This window comes from Alosa pseudoharengus, unplaced genomic scaffold (genome assembly GCF_046254945.1).
Source record: "Alosa pseudoharengus isolate Yale_2024_CS ecotype anadromous, Long Island Sound unplaced genomic scaffold, YU_APseudo_1.1 YU_APseudo_1.1_scf_9, whole genome shotgun sequence".
NCBI classification, from domain to species: domain Eukaryota; kingdom Metazoa; phylum Chordata; class Actinopteri; order Clupeiformes; family Clupeidae; genus Alosa; species Alosa pseudoharengus.
This window is the reverse complement of record NW_027468881.1, coordinates 38,123,864-38,143,863: the sequence shown is the minus strand read 5'-3', so window position 1 is coordinate 38,143,863 and position 20,000 is coordinate 38,123,864. Positions and strand designations below refer to the sequence as shown.

The window sequence follows — 20,000 nt, the reverse complement described above, 5'->3', positions numbered from 1 at the left end:
AGAACCACAGAACCATAGAGTGATGCTGAAACAGAACCATAGAGTGATGCTGAAACAGAACCGTAGAGTGATGCTGAAACAGAACCACAGAACCATAGAGTGAAACAGAACCATAGAGTGAGGCTGAAACAGAACCACAGAACCATAGAGTGAAACAGAACCATAGAGTGATGTTGAAACAGAACCATAGAACCATTGAGTGATGCTGAAACACACAGTGATGTAAAACATACGAGCGATTTAAAGTCATGAAGAGCTCATTTGTTTTTTAGCTATGACTGGGTTTGCTTGTTTTTTAGCTATGACTGGGTTTGCTTGTAATGTCAACTAAGGCATGAGATTATTTGATTTGGTTACCTGTTTGCCCAGGTGAGCATAAGGCAGGTGAGATCTTGCCGTGCAGGTAGTGGGTGACTCACCTGTTTGGTAATGATAATGATGTGGTGTAGGGAGTTCACCTGGTTGGACTGGTCACAGTGCTGTGTTCTACAGGACGGGAGTGTGAGTTTATTGTAGAACAACATAGTTAGTGGAGCCACAAGATAAAGAGGTTGTGAACACATATCATAAATCCATAAAATGTCATTAAAATTTCTGTGTGTATGCGTGTGTGTGTGTGTATGTGTGTGTGTGTGTGTGTGTCCTCCATAGCTGTATGATTCTCCCTCCTGCTCCCACATCCTGGCGTGTGCTCCGTCTAACAGCGCTGCTGACCTGCTGTGTGAGAAGATTCTGGAATACGCTGACCAACACCAAGTCTACCGCCTCTACGCCAGCAGCAGGGACCCTCGCTTCATACCTCCGGCTGTCCTGGTCAGTCGAGTGTGTGTGTGTGTGTGTGTGTGTGTGATAGTGATGCATGTCATCTCTTTAACCCTTTAGGCGCCAGAGTTTTTTTTTTCAAAACGTTCAATTCTGACATCTTCATTTCAAAAGGCTATATCTTAAAAGTGATAAGAGATAGAGACTTTCTGTAAATTAGAGAAATATTAAGGATGACCCAAAGTTTATGTAGGGATTAAATGTTTATATCTAATTTGCATATTATGACGTCATATGGTGGTGGCCATCTTGGATTATAGAATTTTCATGAAAAGTCGCATGTTTGAATGATAAAATGCACCACTTCTTTCCCCCCAAACTGTCCCTCACCTTCTGTATGCTATATTGCACAATACTGAATGCTCAGGTAAATAGTAAGTAGTAAACAAACTGTGTAAATCATTACTAATAAATGGCAGAAACAAACCAAATGCATGTAGCGGTAGGCTGGCCTTTTGCTGTAGAGATTTTCCATTTACTACATACAGTAGGCACTCTGATTCCATGTATGGGGCACATATATATTATTCAGATGACACACAAACACAAGTAGACAAGACCTGTTTAGTTCAAGTACAAGAGACAATGTTAGTATTTTTTTTCTTTTTGTTTTTGTTGATGTTTTTTTTGTTGTTTTTTTCTTAGCTGACAAAGACACACACATCACAAGGACATGAACACACAAAAAAGAACACATAGTGTATGTCCTAAATGGTCAGTGAAATAGATAGCAAATCAACAGTGTAGGCCTTTTGCTGTAGAGATAATGACTTCCTATCCCTATCCATACAGGGCGGGCATTCCCATCATCTTGTGATAGACTATGCATGGCCTAATGCAGTGTTTCCCAAACTTTTTTTCTGGCGACCCACTTTTTAAAAATGACAGACCATCGCGACCCATTTCACTTCAAATCCCTGCAACCACCTATATTGTTTTAGGCCACAGGTTCTCCAACTTTTCTATGCCTCCCCCAACCATACATTGCTATAGGATCTAGATAGATAGATCTTGCTTTGAACACGGTAGTGTTGCATTTTGAGCACCATCAGGGTGAAAAGTTGGAAATGACTACTTAAAAGATACGTTTTAATGCGCATCCGAGAGTTTGGGGAAATTCGCATGTTGCGCATTCGTCAGCATAGTAAAGCTGTTCCTGTATTTCTAAAAGAAATGTTGTGGGCTACGTTGCGTTGCAGACAAATGGGCCCATAACACTGCGGGCGTCAATTCCGATGTAAACAGCAAATAACTCAAGTCGTTATATTGTATTGTATTATATTATATAGTCGTTTTATCAGAACAAGGCTTTTGGGCAATAGCCGGAAGAATGCGCATTTACTTTAGAGTTCGCGAGGTAGAAAACGAGAGAAATAGTGTTGTCTATGTCTATTTAAATTGTAGCCTAATATAATGCACTGTTGTGCATTTTAAATCAGAAATAAGAATGTGAGGAGGTTGCTATTAACTTTAAAGATTGCATCTACAATCGAAACTATCTACATGCAAATTGAATATCCTTATCCGGTCTATGGATGTCTGCTTTAGTTGACAGCACGGTCACTAGATTTTAATCGGTAAAGTTGAGGAGGTATCTGTTAATGTTCGTGCAAATAGGCGGATTCTCTTGCAGTTTGCAACTGCGAGGTAGGCCTACAGGTCATGGCAGGCGCCGCAGAGAACGGTTTCATTTTGAGAGGTATATCCATGCTCTGGCTCCCCCTCTGCGATGCGTTCGTCCCCCAGTTTCATGCGCCAGTTTCATGAGTTTTTATGACAAACCCGTAACTGTGGTAGTTAACAAACTACATCCTAATAGAAAACTGTTAACTTTCCTGGTATCAAATGACAAATGGTATCAGTTAGACCTATAACACAACATAAATTGTGCTGGGTTGGCGACCCAAATAAATTCTCCTGCGACCCACCCGTGGGTCGCGACCCAGACTTTGGGAAACACTGGCCTAATGGCTCCCCTGCCCCGTGTCACCACCTCTGCTCCTGCTACGAGCAACATGGCCAGATCTGCCTCGCGCGCGCCGAGTGGAGAGAATTTGCGCAGCTCGGAATAGGCCTACTGTCATTCTCATTGCGACTCCCCACACTGCCTCTACGTTCCCCCATAACTGTCCTATGAGCACTTTGACATCGTCTAACATCCCCAGTGGCATTAGACAAAGGCTCCACCACGTTACTGTCGGCACGATTGCGGAGAGGCACACGGTCAGAAGACAGAAGCTAGCGCTACATGGACATTACCTCCAGCCTCGTTCGCCACACCACTAACACCCTGCTAACTTCCCGATGAACACTCCGACCCCGTGAAACATTATTCCCACCACTGACATTGGGCAAACGATTCAACGTTTGTGCTTGGTGTAAGCTAAACTCTCACTTTGTCCAGCTGCATAATTGCAAGGCAGGGACGCATCTGAAGCCTCACTAAACGAATCACCGTCATTTTCTGAAGGCAGATATTCCCCTTCAGAATCAGGGTCCGCGAATAGAAGACCCAACACTTCATTTCGGGTAAACTTTTTTGATGCCATTAGACGATAATCTAATGCAAATACTCGCTGACGTTGATAATACCGCTCTGATAAAGTGACTCACACGCACACTAGCTCCGGTATTGCACACACTGATTCAATGCGCTGTAGCTCGAAGGTTTTGTTTAAAGCATGACCTTTTTTGGACTCGGGGATGACGTATGACATGTCTGCCATCTAGTGGAGTAGAGGTCGAACGAAATATGACACCCTATTTGACTAAATCGGCCGTTTTATTTAGTACCGCATCTTGTCGAGTAAACTCGACCGTGGCGCCTAGAGGGTTAAATGTGTGTGTGTGTGTGTGCAATACTACTACAACAATTTACTAATAGTAACAGTTGCAATACTGTGTGTGTGTGTGTGTGTGTGTGTGTGTGTGTGTTTTGGTGAAGGACATAAGAATCTCCATCTGGTGCACTTCTGATATGCAAAGGCCAGATTGTGTCAGTTTCTCACGTGTGTGTTTTTGTGTGTGTGTTTGTGTTGACCACAGGAATGCTGTAACTTTGACGGTGATGACATTGTGTTTCCCTCCAAAGAGTTGTTATTGGAGTACAAGATCCTGGTGACCACTGTGGTGACGGCTGGACGGTGAGGAAACATGGCCGCCGCCAGGGAACCTTTGCTCAGAACAGAGGCTGTATCGTGGGGCATCTACCTTTGAGCATCTCTGCTCAGAACAGAGACTGTATCGTGGGGCATCTGTCTTTTAGAGCATCTCTGCTCAGAACAGAGACTGTATCGTGGGGCATCTGTCTCGTAGAGTATCTGTGCTCAGAACAGAAGCTGTATCTTGGGGCATCTGTCTCTTAGAGCATCTCTGCTCAGAACAGAGGCTGTATCTTGGGGCATCTGTCTCTTAGAGCATCTCTGCTCAGAACAGAGGCTGTATCTTGGGGCATCTGTCTCGTAGAGTATCTGTGCTCAGAACAGTCGGTTGTCGAGTCGTTTTCCCGAGCTGTTAACTAGAAGTTGCCAATAGAAGGCCCCCTGTTGTTGTATCCCGACTCATCGACTCGCTCAAACCCTGTGTACCCCGAGTTCAAATTGGCTGCAACCATTTACAGTAAATGAGAGCCATAAAGACACTGTTTATTAGCAGTCCGATTTGTCCAATTTGTATCTCATTCAATCTAACTGTAGGTTACTAATGCTCCTCCTGCAGCCCCGTGTGAATCTAACTGTAGGTTACTAATGCACCTCCTGCAGTTCTGTGTGAATCTAACTGTAGGTTATACAGTATATCTGTAGGTTATACATATACAGTATATCTGTAGGTTATGTACTGTATACAGTATATCTGTAGGTTATGTATATCAAGTATATCTGTAGGTTATATATATACAGTATATCTGTAGGGTATGTATATACTAGGGCTGTCAAAAAAAACTGATTAATTTCGATTAATTAATTTGAGAAAAAATAACTGATTAAAAAATTAGTGCAGATTAATCGATTCCGTATGACCTTTGACCCCGAGCCGTTCTAGTCAGTAAAAATGAGATTGTAAAATGAAGGAGAAAGAAGAGAACGTGCTGCCTGGATCATCGATTGGAACATTTACTTTAAAAAAACGGCCTGATGGTGTTGAAAATAAAGTCCTCTGCAATGTCTGCAGCATGGAATTTGCATATCACCGGAGTTCATCAACTCTATAGTCGCACATCAATGCAAAGAAATAAGTGTTGACATTGAGGGGAGTGTTAATTAATTTTCATTGTGTCCCCTAGGTTATATCTGTGGCCTGAAATGCCTTGTATGTGAAAAAAAAAACTTCTTCCCGAAGCACATTTGAATTTATTTCCTCAGCATATTAGGTCATATCATAGATTATTATGGCAATTATTTGAACAGTGAAAATAATAATAAAAGAGTTGTTGAACTTTAATGTCACTAATGCTGATTATTCAATCATTCATTTGAATTTAAATATTTAAAATACCTTCACAGCAAAAATTATATATGCGATTAATTTAGATCAATTAATCACAGAGTATGTAATTAATTAGATTAATTTTTTTAATCGATTGACAGCCCTAGTATATACAGTATATCTGTAGGTTATATATATACAGTATATCTGTAGGTTATGTATATACAGTATATATGTAGGTTATATATATACAGTATATCTGTAGGTTATGTATATACAGTATATCTGTAGGGTATGTATATACAGTATATCTGTAGGTTGTACAGTATTAGGGTTGGGCGATGTCGCCTAAATTGGCATTTGACGATGTGTACAGTAAAACATCGTGATGGACGATGATATCGTCGGGGGGGGTTTCGTGTAGTAAACAGCCTATAGGTATGTCTGTACAGAAATACATTTATAATGTTCTACATAAAAATAAAAAAAATGCTATTATATAGGCTATACGGCCTGATGAAAGTGGACAGCTAAGAGAGACATACTGACCAGGCTACCGAAGTTGTGTGGAAGATCTAATCCAAGAAAATTGTTGTGAAAGACGGATAGACAATCAATCTGAACACTTGCGTGTGCACCAACCAGCGGAATATTACACATTGACAGACTTCGCTGGACCCAGCAAAAAAGCTACTTAAGACTACTATCGTGGTCACTCATTTAAAATATTAGTACTATGCAGCATCCCACGTTATCAGGCTACCGTCTATGCTGACTATAAGGGCGGCGGGAAGTGAAAGTAAAGGGCTGCAATCGCGCAGTCCAGGCTATAGGAGGGCGAAGTAAAAACACTTTTACAAATAACGAATCCCGATTACCACTCCGCTGCTGTCTGGGACTTTTGCTAAATGCATGAAATACAATCCTTGCAGTGAAAGACGGATAGGCTACCTTCTGATCCTATAATTAACGAAAGATATGGTTTATTTTAACACAGAGAAGAAGGACGCATTTGGCGCTCGCTGTAGCCTCGCAAAAATATTTGAGCGCTAGAATGTCCTAGTCGTAGCCTAACAATAATAAATCTATATTTTCTGCTAAAACATTAGGCTACATATTACGTCCAATGTAGGCTATAGGCCTGCGAGACATGTAGGCTACTAAAGGACAATTAGGCTACACATTCCCGTCACAGTCAGGAATTATTTGAATAAGAGGGTAAGTCTTTTATTTTACAAGACGGTAGACTAATACGTGATAACTGTTTGGCTGACAGCCTTTAAAGTAGGCTCAATTTCATTTTCAGGGAAAGGTTTTTTTATGTTTTAGCCTGTTACAGCAAGAATTAGTGACTGGCATGTGGGGGCGTGGCATCACGATGGTTGCTTTCCATCGTGATGCCTGTCAACCATCACGATGGACGATGATATCGTCCATCGGCACAACCCTATACAGTATATCTGTAGGTTATATATATACAGTATATCTGTAGGTTGCTAATGCTCGCCTTCTCCGGCATCGGTGCAACAAAACCTTTTTTTCAGCCACACCTTATTTTCAAATGTTTAATTTGCCTAAGGAGGTTTCTAGCGTTGACCACAAGTAATTTTACGTGTGTGTGTGTGTGTGTATTTTCACCTTACAGGCTTGTAAGTGGCGGTCTACATAAGGGCCACTTTAGTCACGTATTTATAGATGAGGCTGGTCATGCCCCTGAGCCAGAGGTCATGATCCCTGTGGCAGGTAAGCACTAGAGGACTCTGGGTAATGTAGTCCTGAGCCTGATTAATTGATAATGTGGTCATTATGTGCATGTGTATGTATGCTCCTTGTAAACTGTGGTGTCTACGTAAAGGATGTGTTTTCTCATCGTCAGGGTTACTGGACCCCGAGTGTGTGTGAGGTGTGTGTATGTCAGGTCTATGACGTGTGTGTTTTTTCATCATCAGGGTTACTGGACCCCAAGTCGGGTCAGCTGGTTCTGGCTGGAGACCCTAAACAGCTGGGCCCCATCCTCAGATCACCCATCGCCAAGAAACACGGCCTGGGTGAGTCTGTGTGTGTGTGTGTGTGTGTGTGTGTGTGTGTGTGTGTGTGTGTGTGTGTGTGTGTGTGTGTGTGTGTGTGCGTGTGAGAGAGAGAGAGACCTCCTGGGTTTGTATGACAGAGAGAGTGAGTTGTGTTCTTGTTTGTAGAGACAGTTGTGATTGTGTGTGTGTGTGTTTGTAGAGCTGTCTCTGCTGGAGAGGTTGATGAAGCACAACTCTCTGTACCAGAAGGATGAGACAGGCCACTATAACAACCGCTACGTCACCAAACTACTGCTCAACTACAGGTGCTCCCTTCCACACACACACACACACACACACACACACACACGTGCATGCACACACCCACACATGCAAATGCACAAACACACACTGCCAAGTGAGGGTAAACTTCATTGTTATTTTCAAAATAACAAAATGCATGATGGACATTTGGAACTCACAGCTGAAGCTATAGAGGTATGACACAAAACTCCCCTATAGAGGTCTGACACAAAAACTCCTCTATAGAGGTCTGACACACAAAACTCCCCTATAGAGGTCTGACACAAAACTCATGACTCAAGTCATGAGGAGAGTGGGAAATGAGTAAAGAGTGTAAAGAGAGTGGGAAATGTCAAAACCCATGTGAGTTCACATATCGAAGGTAGATGCTTTCAGAACATATATGGTTTAGGTGGTTGAATCAGTTTTCTCCTAATGGTACAGACCCAAAGGTATCAGCCATATAGCCGATGTACTCATACCCTATGTGTTATGAATGGGCCGATGTACTCATACCCTATGTGTTATGAATGGGCATATAGCCGATGTACTCATACCCTATGTGTTATGAATGGGCAGCAGATGTACTCATACCCTATGTGTTATGAATGGGCATATAGCCGATGTACTCATACCCTATGTGTTATGAATGGGCAGCAGATGTACTCATACCCTATGTGTTATGAATGGGCATATAGTGGATGTACTCATACCCTATGTGTTATGAATGGGCATATAGTGGATGTACTCATACCCTATGTGTTATGAATGGGCATATAGCCGATGTACTCATACCCTATGTGTTATGAATGGGCATATAGCCGATGTACTCATACCCTATGTGTTATGAATGGGCAGCAGATGTACTCATACCCTATGTGTTATGAATGGGCATATAGTGGATGTACTCATACCCTATGTGTTATGAATGGGCAGCAGATGTACTCATACCCTATGTGTTATGAATGGGCATATAGTGGATGTACTCATACCCTATGTGTTATGAATGGCAGCAGATGTACTCATACCCTATGTGTTATGAATGGCAGCAGATGTACTCATACCCTATGTGTTATGAATGGGCATATAGTGGATGTACTCATACCCTATGTGTTATGAATGGGCAGCAGAGTAAAGGGGAGGGAGAGACATGTCTTAGTTGGTTGGTTGGTTGTCACCGGGACGCAGAGCTAGAGGTCAGTAGTAATATGAATGTTGTTTGGAATGCCTCCTTCCAGGTCCCATGAGAGCATCCTAAAGATCCCTTTCACACACGCACACACACACCCGAACAACACACACACACACACACACACACATAAACACACACACACACACACACACAAACACACACACACACACACACACACACACACACACATATGAATGCTGTGTGATCTCCTCTCTCCAGGTCCCATAAGAGCATCCTAAAGATCCCTTACACACACGCACACACACACCCGAACAACACACACACACACACACACACACACACACACATAAACACACACACACACAGGCACACAGACACACACACACACACACACAGGCACACACACACACACACACCCATATGAATGTTGTGTAATCTCCTTTCTCCAGGTCCCATAAGAGCATCCTGAAGATCCCTAACGATCTGTTCTATGACGGAGAGCTGGTGGCCAGTGCTGACGAGATGTCCACCCACATGTACTGCACCTGGGAACACCTGCCCAAGCAGGTGGGGCTCTGACCATATACTGTACAGTGCAACCTGTTGCTCCTTCCTCCGTGTCTCTGTAGTTCAGAGTCAACGTTCCTTTCTTGTGTGTGTGTGTGTGTGTGTGCGTGCGTGCGTGCGTGTGTGTGTGCCTGTGTGTGCGTGTGTGTGTGCGTGCACGTGCGTGTGTGTGTGGCTGTGTGTGTGTGTGTGTGTCCCCAGAATTTCCCACTGATCTTCCATGGAGTAATAGGGAAGGATGAGAGGGAGGCCAACAGCCCGTCCTTCTTCAACCGCTCCGAGATCGACGTCGTCATGGGATACCTGAAGAAGCTGCTGCTGGAGGCCCAGGGCAAGAAGGGCGTGGCCCGCATCTCCCCCAAAGACATCGGTATCATCGCCCCCTACAGGAAACAGGTGCGTACTGCCTGAGTCTGTTTAGGCAACACTTGCTGGTGTTAAACTGCTAAAAATACTTCTTAAAATGTTCTTTGTGTTGACTTGCTCACTGTGCATTGACTAAAGTGACTGTGACTAATAGTGACTATGTGACTAATAGTGGCTATGTGACTAATAGTGGCTATGTGACTAATAGTGACTATGTGACTAATAGTGACTATTAGTGTCTATGGGACTAATACTGTCTATTATTGTCTATGTGTCTAATAGTGTCTATTAGTGTCTATGTGACTAATACTGTCTATTATTGTCTATGTGACTAATACTGTCTATTAGTGTCTATGTGTCTAATAGTGTCTATTAGTGTCTATGGGACTAATAGTGTCTATTAGTGTCTATGTGACTAATAGTGTCTATTAGTGTCTATGGGACTAATAGTGACTATGTGACTAATATTGTCTATTAGTGTCTATGTGACTAATAGTGTCTATTAGTGTCTATGTGACTAATAGTGGCTATGGTAATGGTAGGCATAAACAGAACGCTCAGGTGAGGCGAATGTCAATTATGTTTTCAAATAGTGTGATTGGCTCTTTAAAGGCCATGGCGGGACTTCCTGTTTCAAATGTGCCATGTGGGGTTTCCTGTCTCACGCTGTGATGCTCCGCAGGTGGAGAAGATAAGACAGGCCATCGAGAGGCACGACAAAGAGCTGAAGAAGATTATGGGCATCGAGAACATGAAGGTCGGTTGACCTCGAATGACCTCTGATGGGATGGTCCATGTGACCTTTTGTGACCTTTATGTTGTTAAATGATTGTTAATTCCCACTGTATGTATGATGGCCATAATTGTGTGTGTGTGTGTGTGTGTGTGTGTGTGTGTGTGTGTAGGTGGGCTCAGTAGAGGAGTTTCAGGGACAGGAGAGAAGAGTGATTATTGTATCGTGTGTACGTAGCAGTGGAGAACACCTGACCTTCGACGAGAAGTTCAACATCGGCTTCCTCAAGAATGAGAAGGTGTGTGTGTGAGAGATAGATATAAGACAAATGCTGTGTGTGTGTGTGTGTGTGTGTGTGTGTGAGAGAGAGAGAGATAGATATGAGACATATGCTGTGTGTGTGTGTGTGTGGGAGAGAGAGATAGATATGAGACATGCTGTGTGTGTGTGTGTGTGTGTGAGACTCATTAATTTGGCTGACGCCGGGCAGAGCAACTCGGGGTTAAGTGTCTTGCTCACCCTGCTCAGGCACAACAGTGTGTGTGTGTGTGTGTGTGTATGTGTGAGGGTTAAGTGTCTTGCTCACCCTGCTCAGGCACAACAGTGTGTGTGTGTGTGTGTGTGTGTGTGTGTGTGAGGGTTAAGTGCCTTGCTCACCCTGCTCAGGCACAACAGTGTGTGTGTGTGTGTGTGTGTGTGTGTGTGTGTGTGAGGGTTAAGTGCCTTGCTCACCCTGCTCAGGCACAACAGTGTGTGTGTGTGTGTGTGTGTGTGTGTGTGTGAGGGTTAAGTGCCTTGCTCACCCTGCTCAGGCACAACAGTGTGTGTGTGTGAGGGTTAAGTGCCTTGCTCAGGCACAACAATTACAGGCAGGAATTTAACCCATAACTGGCTTCTGCATGCTAGCCCAGCTCCTAAGCCACTATGCTACTGCATGCTAGCCCAGCTCCTAAGCCACTATGCTACTGCATGCTAGCCCAGCTCCAATTAGCTACTATGCTACTGCATGCTAACCCAGCTCCTTAGCCACTATGCTACTGCATGCTAACCCAGCTCCTAAGCCACTATGCTACTGCATGCTAGCCCAGTTCCTAAGCCACTATGCTACTGCATGCTAACCCAGCTCCTATGCCACTATGCTACTGCATGCTAACCCAGCTCCTAAGCCACTATGCTACTGCATGCTAGCCCAGTTCCTAAGCCACTATGCTACTGCATGCTAACCCAGCTCCTATGCCACTATGCTACTGCATGCTAACCCAGCTCCTAAGCCACTATGCTACTGCATGCTAGCCCAGTTCCTTAGCCACTATGCTACTGCATGCTAGCCCAGCTCCTTAGCCACTATGCTACTGCATGCTAACCAGAGGCGCACCTTGTCAACAGGCAAGGCAGGCAACTGCTTGGAGCCACGAGCCGCTAGGGAGCCCCCGGCCTGGTCTCAGCACGTTTGCCGGTGGGTCAAGGATCTGTGTTCAAAAGAGTTCAAAGAATCCGCACATATTTAGGCTACTGTGGTTAACGTCAATGGAGGGTGCAGTGATGGCGGATCAACATCGGAGTTTGGCATTTAGCCTACTCAATGAAGTTAGGCCTATAGTAGGCTAATGTTAATTGGCAGAAAGATTGAACATGGTTTGCTACATCTATACGACAGTAAACTTCAGCTAGCTAGCGACAGACAGTTACTACTAGTTAAGCAAGGAAATGGTTAACGTTATGTTTGTATTAGGGCTGTCAGCCATAACAATTGTTAATCGCGATGCAGTAAGGACCAAGCATACGTTTTGCTACTGCATCGTTTTTTAGAACCCGATTGACGCAAAGTGCGTCAAAAAACACACCCTTTCTTCTTTGTTACATTGCTCCGGAACTGTTCATTGCAGCGAGATAAAACGTTGAGAGAGCAGAAGTGGGGCTTTCCAACGAGACTATGCACTTGTCTGTACAATCAAGTATGAAAAGAAAAAAAATCATGAAATTAAATCAAATTGCATCATATTTACAGTCTATACTTCTCTGCGTTCACCTGCGCACCCATTACTCTCGTTTGAATTACTCGCGGACCCGTGATCGGATAGATATGCCACGCATGTCAGATGAAAGAGGAGACACAGGGCTCTCCATTGGTACCATGTATATCCTTCTGGGTTATAAAACAGATGAAGGGACAGCAAAATAATAACTTCATATAGCTGGACTTACCCCATGTTTTTGTCTGTTTTTGTGGAAAAGCATGTTTATAATCCAATGCTATCATGTGTTTCTCTGCTAAGCATGTTCATAATCCGGTTTTGAGATCCTAGCAAATTCCTGCATGGCATCTAATCTAAGGCTCACATTGCATCCCAATTTGTTCAACAAAGAAACCCCTTTTTTGCCTCTACTTTGTTCATGGCAATGCAGTAAAAAGTTGTTGTAGAGAATCATTATGAGTGCATACACCATAGGCACACATAGGCTAACACGCAAACTCGGGTCAAGTCAGGTCAGATCAGTTTGTGTCACAGATATGGAGCGCAGAAAGGTCATTTTTCATCACTAAATAAAAAAAATGCCATTTATTTCTGTAAAGCGCACACCACATATGTCTGTAAATTGCTCAACCCCAGAGAATCCCTCCACCATGGCAATGGTATTGCCAGATTCAGGACAGTCTGCTCTACACACACATGTAAGGCAAGTCGAGCTGCCAGCATGCAGTGGTGAGATACATGTCAAAATATAAGAATTCTTATAATACGCTTTTTGTATTTTTATTATTTAACATAATAACCTAATGGTGATATAACATAATGGTGATAACACTTGTCGGTGGGGCCCCCACAGACTCTAGAATCACCTCTGATGCTAGCCCAGCTCCTAAGCCACTATGCTACTGCATGCTAGCCCAGTTCCTTAGGCACTATGCTACTGCATGCTAGCCCAGCTCCTTAGGCACTATGCTACTGCATGCTAGCCCAGCTCCTAAGCCACTATGCTACTGCATGTTAACCCAGCTCCTTAGCCACTATGCTACTGCATGCTAACCCAGCTCCTAAGCCACTATGCTACTGCATGCTAACCCAGCTCCTAAGCCACTATGCTACTGCATGCTAGCCCAGCTTGTAAGCCACTATGCTACTGCATGCTAACCCAGCTCCTAAGCCACTATGCTACTGCATGCTAGCCCAGCTCCTAAGCCACTATGCTACTGCATGCTAGCCTAGCTCCTAAGCCACTATGCTACTGCATGCTAACCCAGCTCCTTAGCCACTATGTTACCACAGCCACCATATATGGATATTAAAAAAGTATGATACTGATTTAATATTGATTTAATACTCTGTGCAAAATGCATACATAAGAGTAGGCTTGTCAGGTTGTTTATGAACGAGCTTTATGAAATGAAACATTGACGTTTTAACTAGTCTTTGTGTTGCTGCAGAGGTTTAACGTGGCCATGACACGAGCCAAAGCCCTGCTCATCGTGGTGGGAAACCCCATTATCCTCAGAACAGACCCTAGCTGGGGCAGGTGAGCTCTGAGAACACAAACACACTACATGTACAAGATACACACACACACACACACTACCTGGGGCAAGTGAGCCCTGGGAACAAACATGCACGCACCACACACACACACACACACACACGCACGCACACACACACACACACACACACACACTCACACACACACACACACACACACACACACACACACACAGTACTTGGGGCAGGTGAGCCCAGAGTGCCTACACACAACGTATCCATTAAACATACTCTTTGTAACTGCTGCTTGTTTATGACTGGTGTGTGTGTGTGTGTGTGTGTGTGTGTGTGTGTGTGTGTGTGTGTAGGTTCCTAGAGTACTGCTCGAGTGAGTCGGGCTACACAGGATATGACTTCAGCAGCACAGAAGGAGTAGAGCAGGTGATGGCTCGTCTGACTGCTCTTAACATCGGCCAGGATACACCAGGTATGAGGAGCGGCACACACACACACACACACACACACACACACACACACAAGCAGCACACACTCTCTCTCTCTCTCTCACTCTCTCATGCTATCTCTCTCTCTCTCTACTCACACACAACAGAAGTTACAAAACATTAGCGTTGTGACACACAAATGAAGAGACCTGGAAAAGCAACAACATGATAGTGCAGGAGCCTGAGGAACTGAGGTTGTGACATGGTAATAACACTATGTGTGTCTGTCTCCCCCTAGTGGACACAGGCGAGAGTGTCGTACAGCAGATGTTGGATCCAGAGTGGAGAAATGAGCAGTAGCCTGATTATTCAAGCTGTGCACCCGCACACACACACACTCACACACACACACACACGCCATACTTTTCTAATAACATTGCATGCATTCTCAGATGAACTCAGATGTCTTAAGCGTTATTTTCAGCCCTTCTGAGTTCAATACTTGTGACCAGGAGTCATCAGGTGATATTTATAAACCATTTTCAAGTTGACGGGATTCCATTGTCCATAGTGGACATAAAGATATAAATGATTTATTTTTTTTAATTTATATGAATTATATTTTTAGCCTGACGAGCCAGACCCACATCAAGATGTAGGTTCTGGGGACTCACCATTCGCAGTGCTCAGTCCGAGGGGCGGGATAATCGGTTGTCTTTCAAATTCCCTCAGCACGCAATAGGACAGCGCTACAACTCATGAGTCCCATGCGTTTTCCCACCAGCGGAGTTAGTTGGCTAGTTCAAACTTTTGCCAACTTAAAAAAAGCTTAACTCGTGTCACGCTGTTCGCCAACAGCAACATCCATCTTCTTTGTTTTCAAGTAGCAGGGAATTCACGCCGAACCGTTGCAACTCTGCCATCAATCATGTTAAGCCCGCCTACCGACGCTATACACGATGTAATTGGCCTTATTAAAGTTACATTTTTCCAGCTCACAAGCCAATGGAGAGTTGCTAGACTATTATATTTTATCAATTATCTCAAAAGTATGAAAATGCAACATATTCGGCCGGAAGTCACACCTGAATCACACATCTGAACACCTGCAGACTATCAGCTGATTTTACTGGGGTCACCTGCCATTGGTTCTGATTTCTGTGGAGGAAGACCATTACGGAGGAAGACCAAGACGCGTTGTGCATTTCCCATGCTTAGAGTCGAATAGAGTAGTCTGTCAAGATGGTCTTCCAGCACAAACCAGCAGCAATCTAGTTCATTTAGGTCTGCAGTGTTCATATTTATTGCCACCAGATTTATTTGATTAGCTCAGGTTTGAGTTAAAACACACACACACAAACACACACACCAAAGGTTCCCCAGGTTCCAAAGTCTTACCAGAACCCATGAATCCGTTCAATTCCATCTCATCTCTCATGTCATCCTATAGACTCCATACTGATCCTACATACTGATCCTATAGACTCCATACTGAAGCGTTCCGTTCACTCTGCATCTGCTGCAGCTTCCACTAGAATCAATGGAATTGGCTACACCAGACGCCATAGCGAATCATACTGTACATGGTAAAAAAACTGCTCTAAATCTATTTGTACGGTACACGAACGGAGCGCTTCAGATGTAGCCCTGGTGGTAGACTCCATACGGATCCTCCGTCAGCTTAGAGGCTTCAAGTTTCTGTTTCAAATCATCACCACTCCACCTCCCTCCTTCCTCTCTTATCCTCCTCATTCAGATCTCCACCACTGTGATTCTCTTTAGCTGATTCAGATCATCTCCACCACTGTGATTCTCTTTAGCTGATTGAGTTCATCTCCACCACTGTAATTCTCTTTATCTGATTGAGTTCATCTCCACCACTGTAATTCTCTTTATCTGATTCAGTTCATCTCCACCACTGTAATTCTCTTTAGCTGATTCAGATCTCCACCACTGTAATTCCCTTTAGCTGATTCAGATCATCTCCACCACTGTAATTCCCTTTAGCTGATTCAGTTCATCTCCACCACTGTGATTCTCTGCTTGTGTGTTCATCAGCCTTGATCTGTCAGTACTCAGGGTACATTGCCATCTACAGTATGATCCTTTTTATTGAAAAAATTTGTATGTGATTGCATCACAATAAAAATAAATGTTTGGGTCATACCTGATCCATGTGTGTCAACTGCAGTCTGTTCCATAGGTTAATGTTTACTCATTGATGTTGTGAAGCTAGATTTGGTTCATCATATTTAATCAGTTCTTATGACCATAAAAGCATGACAGCATGACATCATGTACAGTTTTGGCTCCGAAAATTGGTACCACCATACCACAATTGGTACTGACATATTGTTGACATTGGAGCCAAATAGCAAGGTGTCCCATCCTTGAAGGATTCGACTTTACAACTTTGCCAGCCTTTTGCTGCCCCCATCCCAACTGTTATGAGAAATCCTGCTGGCATCAAATTTAAAATGAGTTAACTATTTTAAGAAATAGTCTAATTAGTCAGTTTCAACATTTGATGTGTTGTCTGTGTCCTTTTTGCAACTAAATATGGGTTTACGAGATTTGCAGATGATCAAATTCTGTTTTTATTTACATTTTACACAGTGTTACAACTTTTTTGTTAAGTTGTAAATAAGTGTAAAAAAAACACATTTCAAAATGGCCAGAGCATTGGGCTAAAATGTATTTTACACTCTGAACAGAATACAGGCAGACCATGTTAGTATGTACAAGGGGTTATATTTGGCAATATTTTTATTCATAAGGTATTCTCAGAACAATTTTCAGAATATAGTTCATGTAGTTTAATACTAGTATTTCAACATCAAAGAGGCCTGGAGACCTTACTGGAACTTCACACGAGACAGGAGCACGCCGCCGAGGGGCATGCCAAGAGTTGTGGCGTTGTGAGTGGCCAAGGCCTGCAGTCACATGACAGAGTTATGACGTGATTGGCCAAGGCCTGCAGTCACATGACAGAGTTGTGACGTTGTGATTGGCCAAGGCCTGCAGTCACATGACAGAGTTGTGACGTTGTGATTGGCCAAGGCCTGCAGTCACATGACAGAGTTGTGGCGTTGTGATTGGCCAAGATCTGATGGGTGCCCGGGGTTAGTCAGTAGAGCCCTTACAGAAGAGGCAGGGCCACTGGGTCATCCCCTGGTCTGGGTCCAACAGGACCAGCATCAGATCACTACTGGTCCAGTAGACAGGAGGACTAGATCACTACTGGGACCAGCATCAGATCACTACTGGTCCAGTAGGCAGGAGGACTAGATTACTACTGGGACCAGCATCAGGTCACTACTGGTCCAGTAGACAGGAGGACTAGATCACTACTGGGACCAGCATCAGATCAGTAACTGGTCCAGTAGACAGGAGGACTAGATCACTACTGGGACCAGCATCAGATCACTACTGGGACCAGCATCAGATCACTACTGGTCCAGTAGACAGGAGAACTAGATCACTATTGGGACCAGCATCAGATTAGCACGGAGTCCAGACCGTTTACTGGACCGACTCACGCTGTATTAGCTACAGTGAGGGACAGGCTGCCTAGATACAACAGAGCAACAGAAGACACACACACACACACACACTCCTGGTGCACACCTGTGCTCTGGAAACCTAGCAGAAAGGCCATGGATAGCTGTCTGGCAGCCCTCGTCCACCAGAGTCAAACAGCAACCGAGAACCCCACAGGACACCCAATGGTTGTCACCCTCGTGTCACACAGGAAGTGATGCGTCCAGGCCTCAGAGGTTAAAGGGTATATAAACACTGTTACCAAGGCAACCACTTAGGCCCTCCCTGTCTGTGCTTGAAGGTGATGTGTGACTGGTGTGCAAGTCAGTCGGTACATTACACTGGTCACATGACAGACAGGAAAAAGTGTGTGTGTGTGTGTGTTGAAGAGGGAAAAAGAAGCCAGTAGTAGGCAGTCTGCCCGCATGTAAACAATGTGAAAAAGGAAATGATGTCAGAGCACCATGGCCTTCCGGAATGGAAAAAAAAAAAAACTAGCAGGATCGCTATGGAAACACAAAAACACATGTACAATTCAAAATGACAAGTTATCCAAGAAGCAACAAAGGACAAACAAACAGAGCGGAGAGTAGAGTAGGGGGAATGGACTTCCTCACTCAGTCTCTGGCTTTGGAAATGTGTGTGTGTGTGTGTGTGGCATGAGCAGGCTGCGTCCTGATTGGCTCTTCTCAGAGCAGCAGGCAGCCACTCCTCTTCTTGCGCTTGCGGACCTGCAGCGCCGCCCTGGTGGCCATCTCGAACACCTCCCGCACGCCGTCCTTCGTCTTGGCCGAGCACTCCAGGTAGCCGAAGGCACTGATGCGGTTGGCCATGTCGCGGCCCTCCTCAGGCTTCACAGGCTCCTGACACACACACACACACACACACAATCACACAAAAAACACATAAGAACATTAATACACATAATAAACAATGAGTGCCATACCTGCTTGAAATGGGTTGAGTGTGTGTGTGTGTGCGTGCGTGTCTGTAGACTACTGTACCTGCTTCATCTTAGCCAGCTCCCGCCGTGTGTGGTCATCGTTGCGGAGGTCCTTCTTGTTGCCCACGAGGATGATGGGAACGTTGGGACAGAAGTGCTTCACTTCAGGCGTCCACTTCTCCGGAATATTCTCTGTTACAGACAGAATTATCCACAGAATCATTACAATGTTACAATGTGTGTAAGCGTATGTGTGTGTGTGTGTGTGTATGTGTTGTCTTTTCACATTAATGCAGGTAAGTGTGTGTTTATACAACTATTGGGGTGTGTGTGTGTAGTGTGACAGGAGGCATTTATGACAGCATGTGTCAGCTGTGAGTGGCTTGGGATGTGTGTGTGTGTGTAGTGTGACAGCATGTGTCAGCTGTGAGTGGCTTGCTTCCTGAGTAGCAGATGTGCTGGTGGTCAGACAGCATTAGTGCTGCTGGGATCACACTGGACATGACAGGTCTGTCAACAGCAGGACGGGTAAACACACACACACACACACACACACAAACCAGGAGATGGAGATGGAGGAGACAGCACACAGACAGAAGGAGGGAGGGGGGGGGTACTCATTAGAGCTGGAACAGTATGGATGGAATGCAAGAAATTACTGCGGTTTCGCTGTATACCCCCCCCCCCCAAAAAAAAAATAATAATCTGATCGCGAGTTATGGATTATGAATTTTGTGCCGCCATCACAGCCAATTAAACTTTAGCCAGCTGCAGCAACTTTAAAGATCACTGGACCTAATGCTTCAGACATGAAGGTCAGTTTATCAACAAGGCTATCACGATTTTAGAACTGTTACATTCATGATTAACGCTTAATGTTACAATGGTAGGCTACCGCACGTTTTAATGGCTGCGTCAGGTTGTAACAAAGGTAGGCCCTATAGCCTAGGCCTACATGTCGTCGCTGTTAAGTTAAATTCTTAACAAACTAGAACATATTTTTTCATTATTTTTCAATTTTCATGGAGTAAACATGTATGACTCCTTTCTGGCCAAATTTCACAGCTTTCACTTTTAACAGCTTTGTGTAAATCAAGTTTGAACGGAGAGAATATAAAAGTGTTATGATTGTGCTAGTTCTCCCCTCTCGCATAGTAAACAAATGGACTGTTGGAACATTGCGCTCCCAAACAAACGCGAAAGGTCGGGTTTGCTTCATCTTT

The 20,000-nt window shown here is 44.2% G+C and overlaps 2 protein-coding genes across 3 annotated transcripts in view; one reads left to right on the top strand and one right to left on the bottom strand.

The window, feature by feature from the left end:
• The window catches only part of LOC143115120 (putative helicase mov-10-B.1), a 34,660-nt gene extending 18,195 nt beyond the window's left edge, over window positions 1–16,465 (top strand). The window contains exons 11-22 of the mRNA XM_076277008.1: window positions 652–813; window positions 3,868–3,965; window positions 6,893–6,990; window positions 7,197–7,295; window positions 7,477–7,582; window positions 9,162–9,279; window positions 9,481–9,675; window positions 10,328–10,402; window positions 10,551–10,676; window positions 13,806–13,894; window positions 14,220–14,338; window positions 14,593–16,465. Coding sequence (XP_076133123.1) covers window positions 652–813; window positions 3,868–3,965; window positions 6,893–6,990; window positions 7,197–7,295; window positions 7,477–7,582; window positions 9,162–9,279; window positions 9,481–9,675; window positions 10,328–10,402; window positions 10,551–10,676; window positions 13,806–13,894; window positions 14,220–14,338; window positions 14,593–14,654 — 1,347 coding nt within the window. The 3' untranslated portion in view covers window positions 14,655–16,465. The remainder of the gene's footprint in view (window positions 1–651; window positions 814–3,867; window positions 3,966–6,892; window positions 6,991–7,196; window positions 7,296–7,476; window positions 7,583–9,161; window positions 9,280–9,480; window positions 9,676–10,327; window positions 10,403–10,550; window positions 10,677–13,805; window positions 13,895–14,219; window positions 14,339–14,592) is intronic.
• Window positions 16,466–17,025: 560 nt separating this feature from the next.
• The window catches only part of LOC143115122 (rho-related GTP-binding protein RhoA-D), a 24,246-nt gene continuing 21,271 nt past the window's right edge, over window positions 17,026–20,000 (bottom strand). Inside the window, exons 4-6 of one of the 2 annotated variants that reach the window (XR_012985053.1) lie at window positions 18,839–18,969; window positions 17,357–18,697; window positions 17,026–17,312 (exon numbers count right to left, since the gene is read on the bottom strand). Coding sequence is in view for 1 of the 2 variants with exons in the window: in XM_076277011.1 (XP_076133126.1) it covers window positions 18,524–18,697; window positions 18,839–18,969 (305 nt within the window). In the remaining variant the exon portion in view is untranslated. Of the gene's footprint in view, window positions 18,698–18,838; window positions 18,970–20,000 lie in introns of both variants that reach the window. The other variant, XM_076277011.1, reaches the window with a different exon arrangement.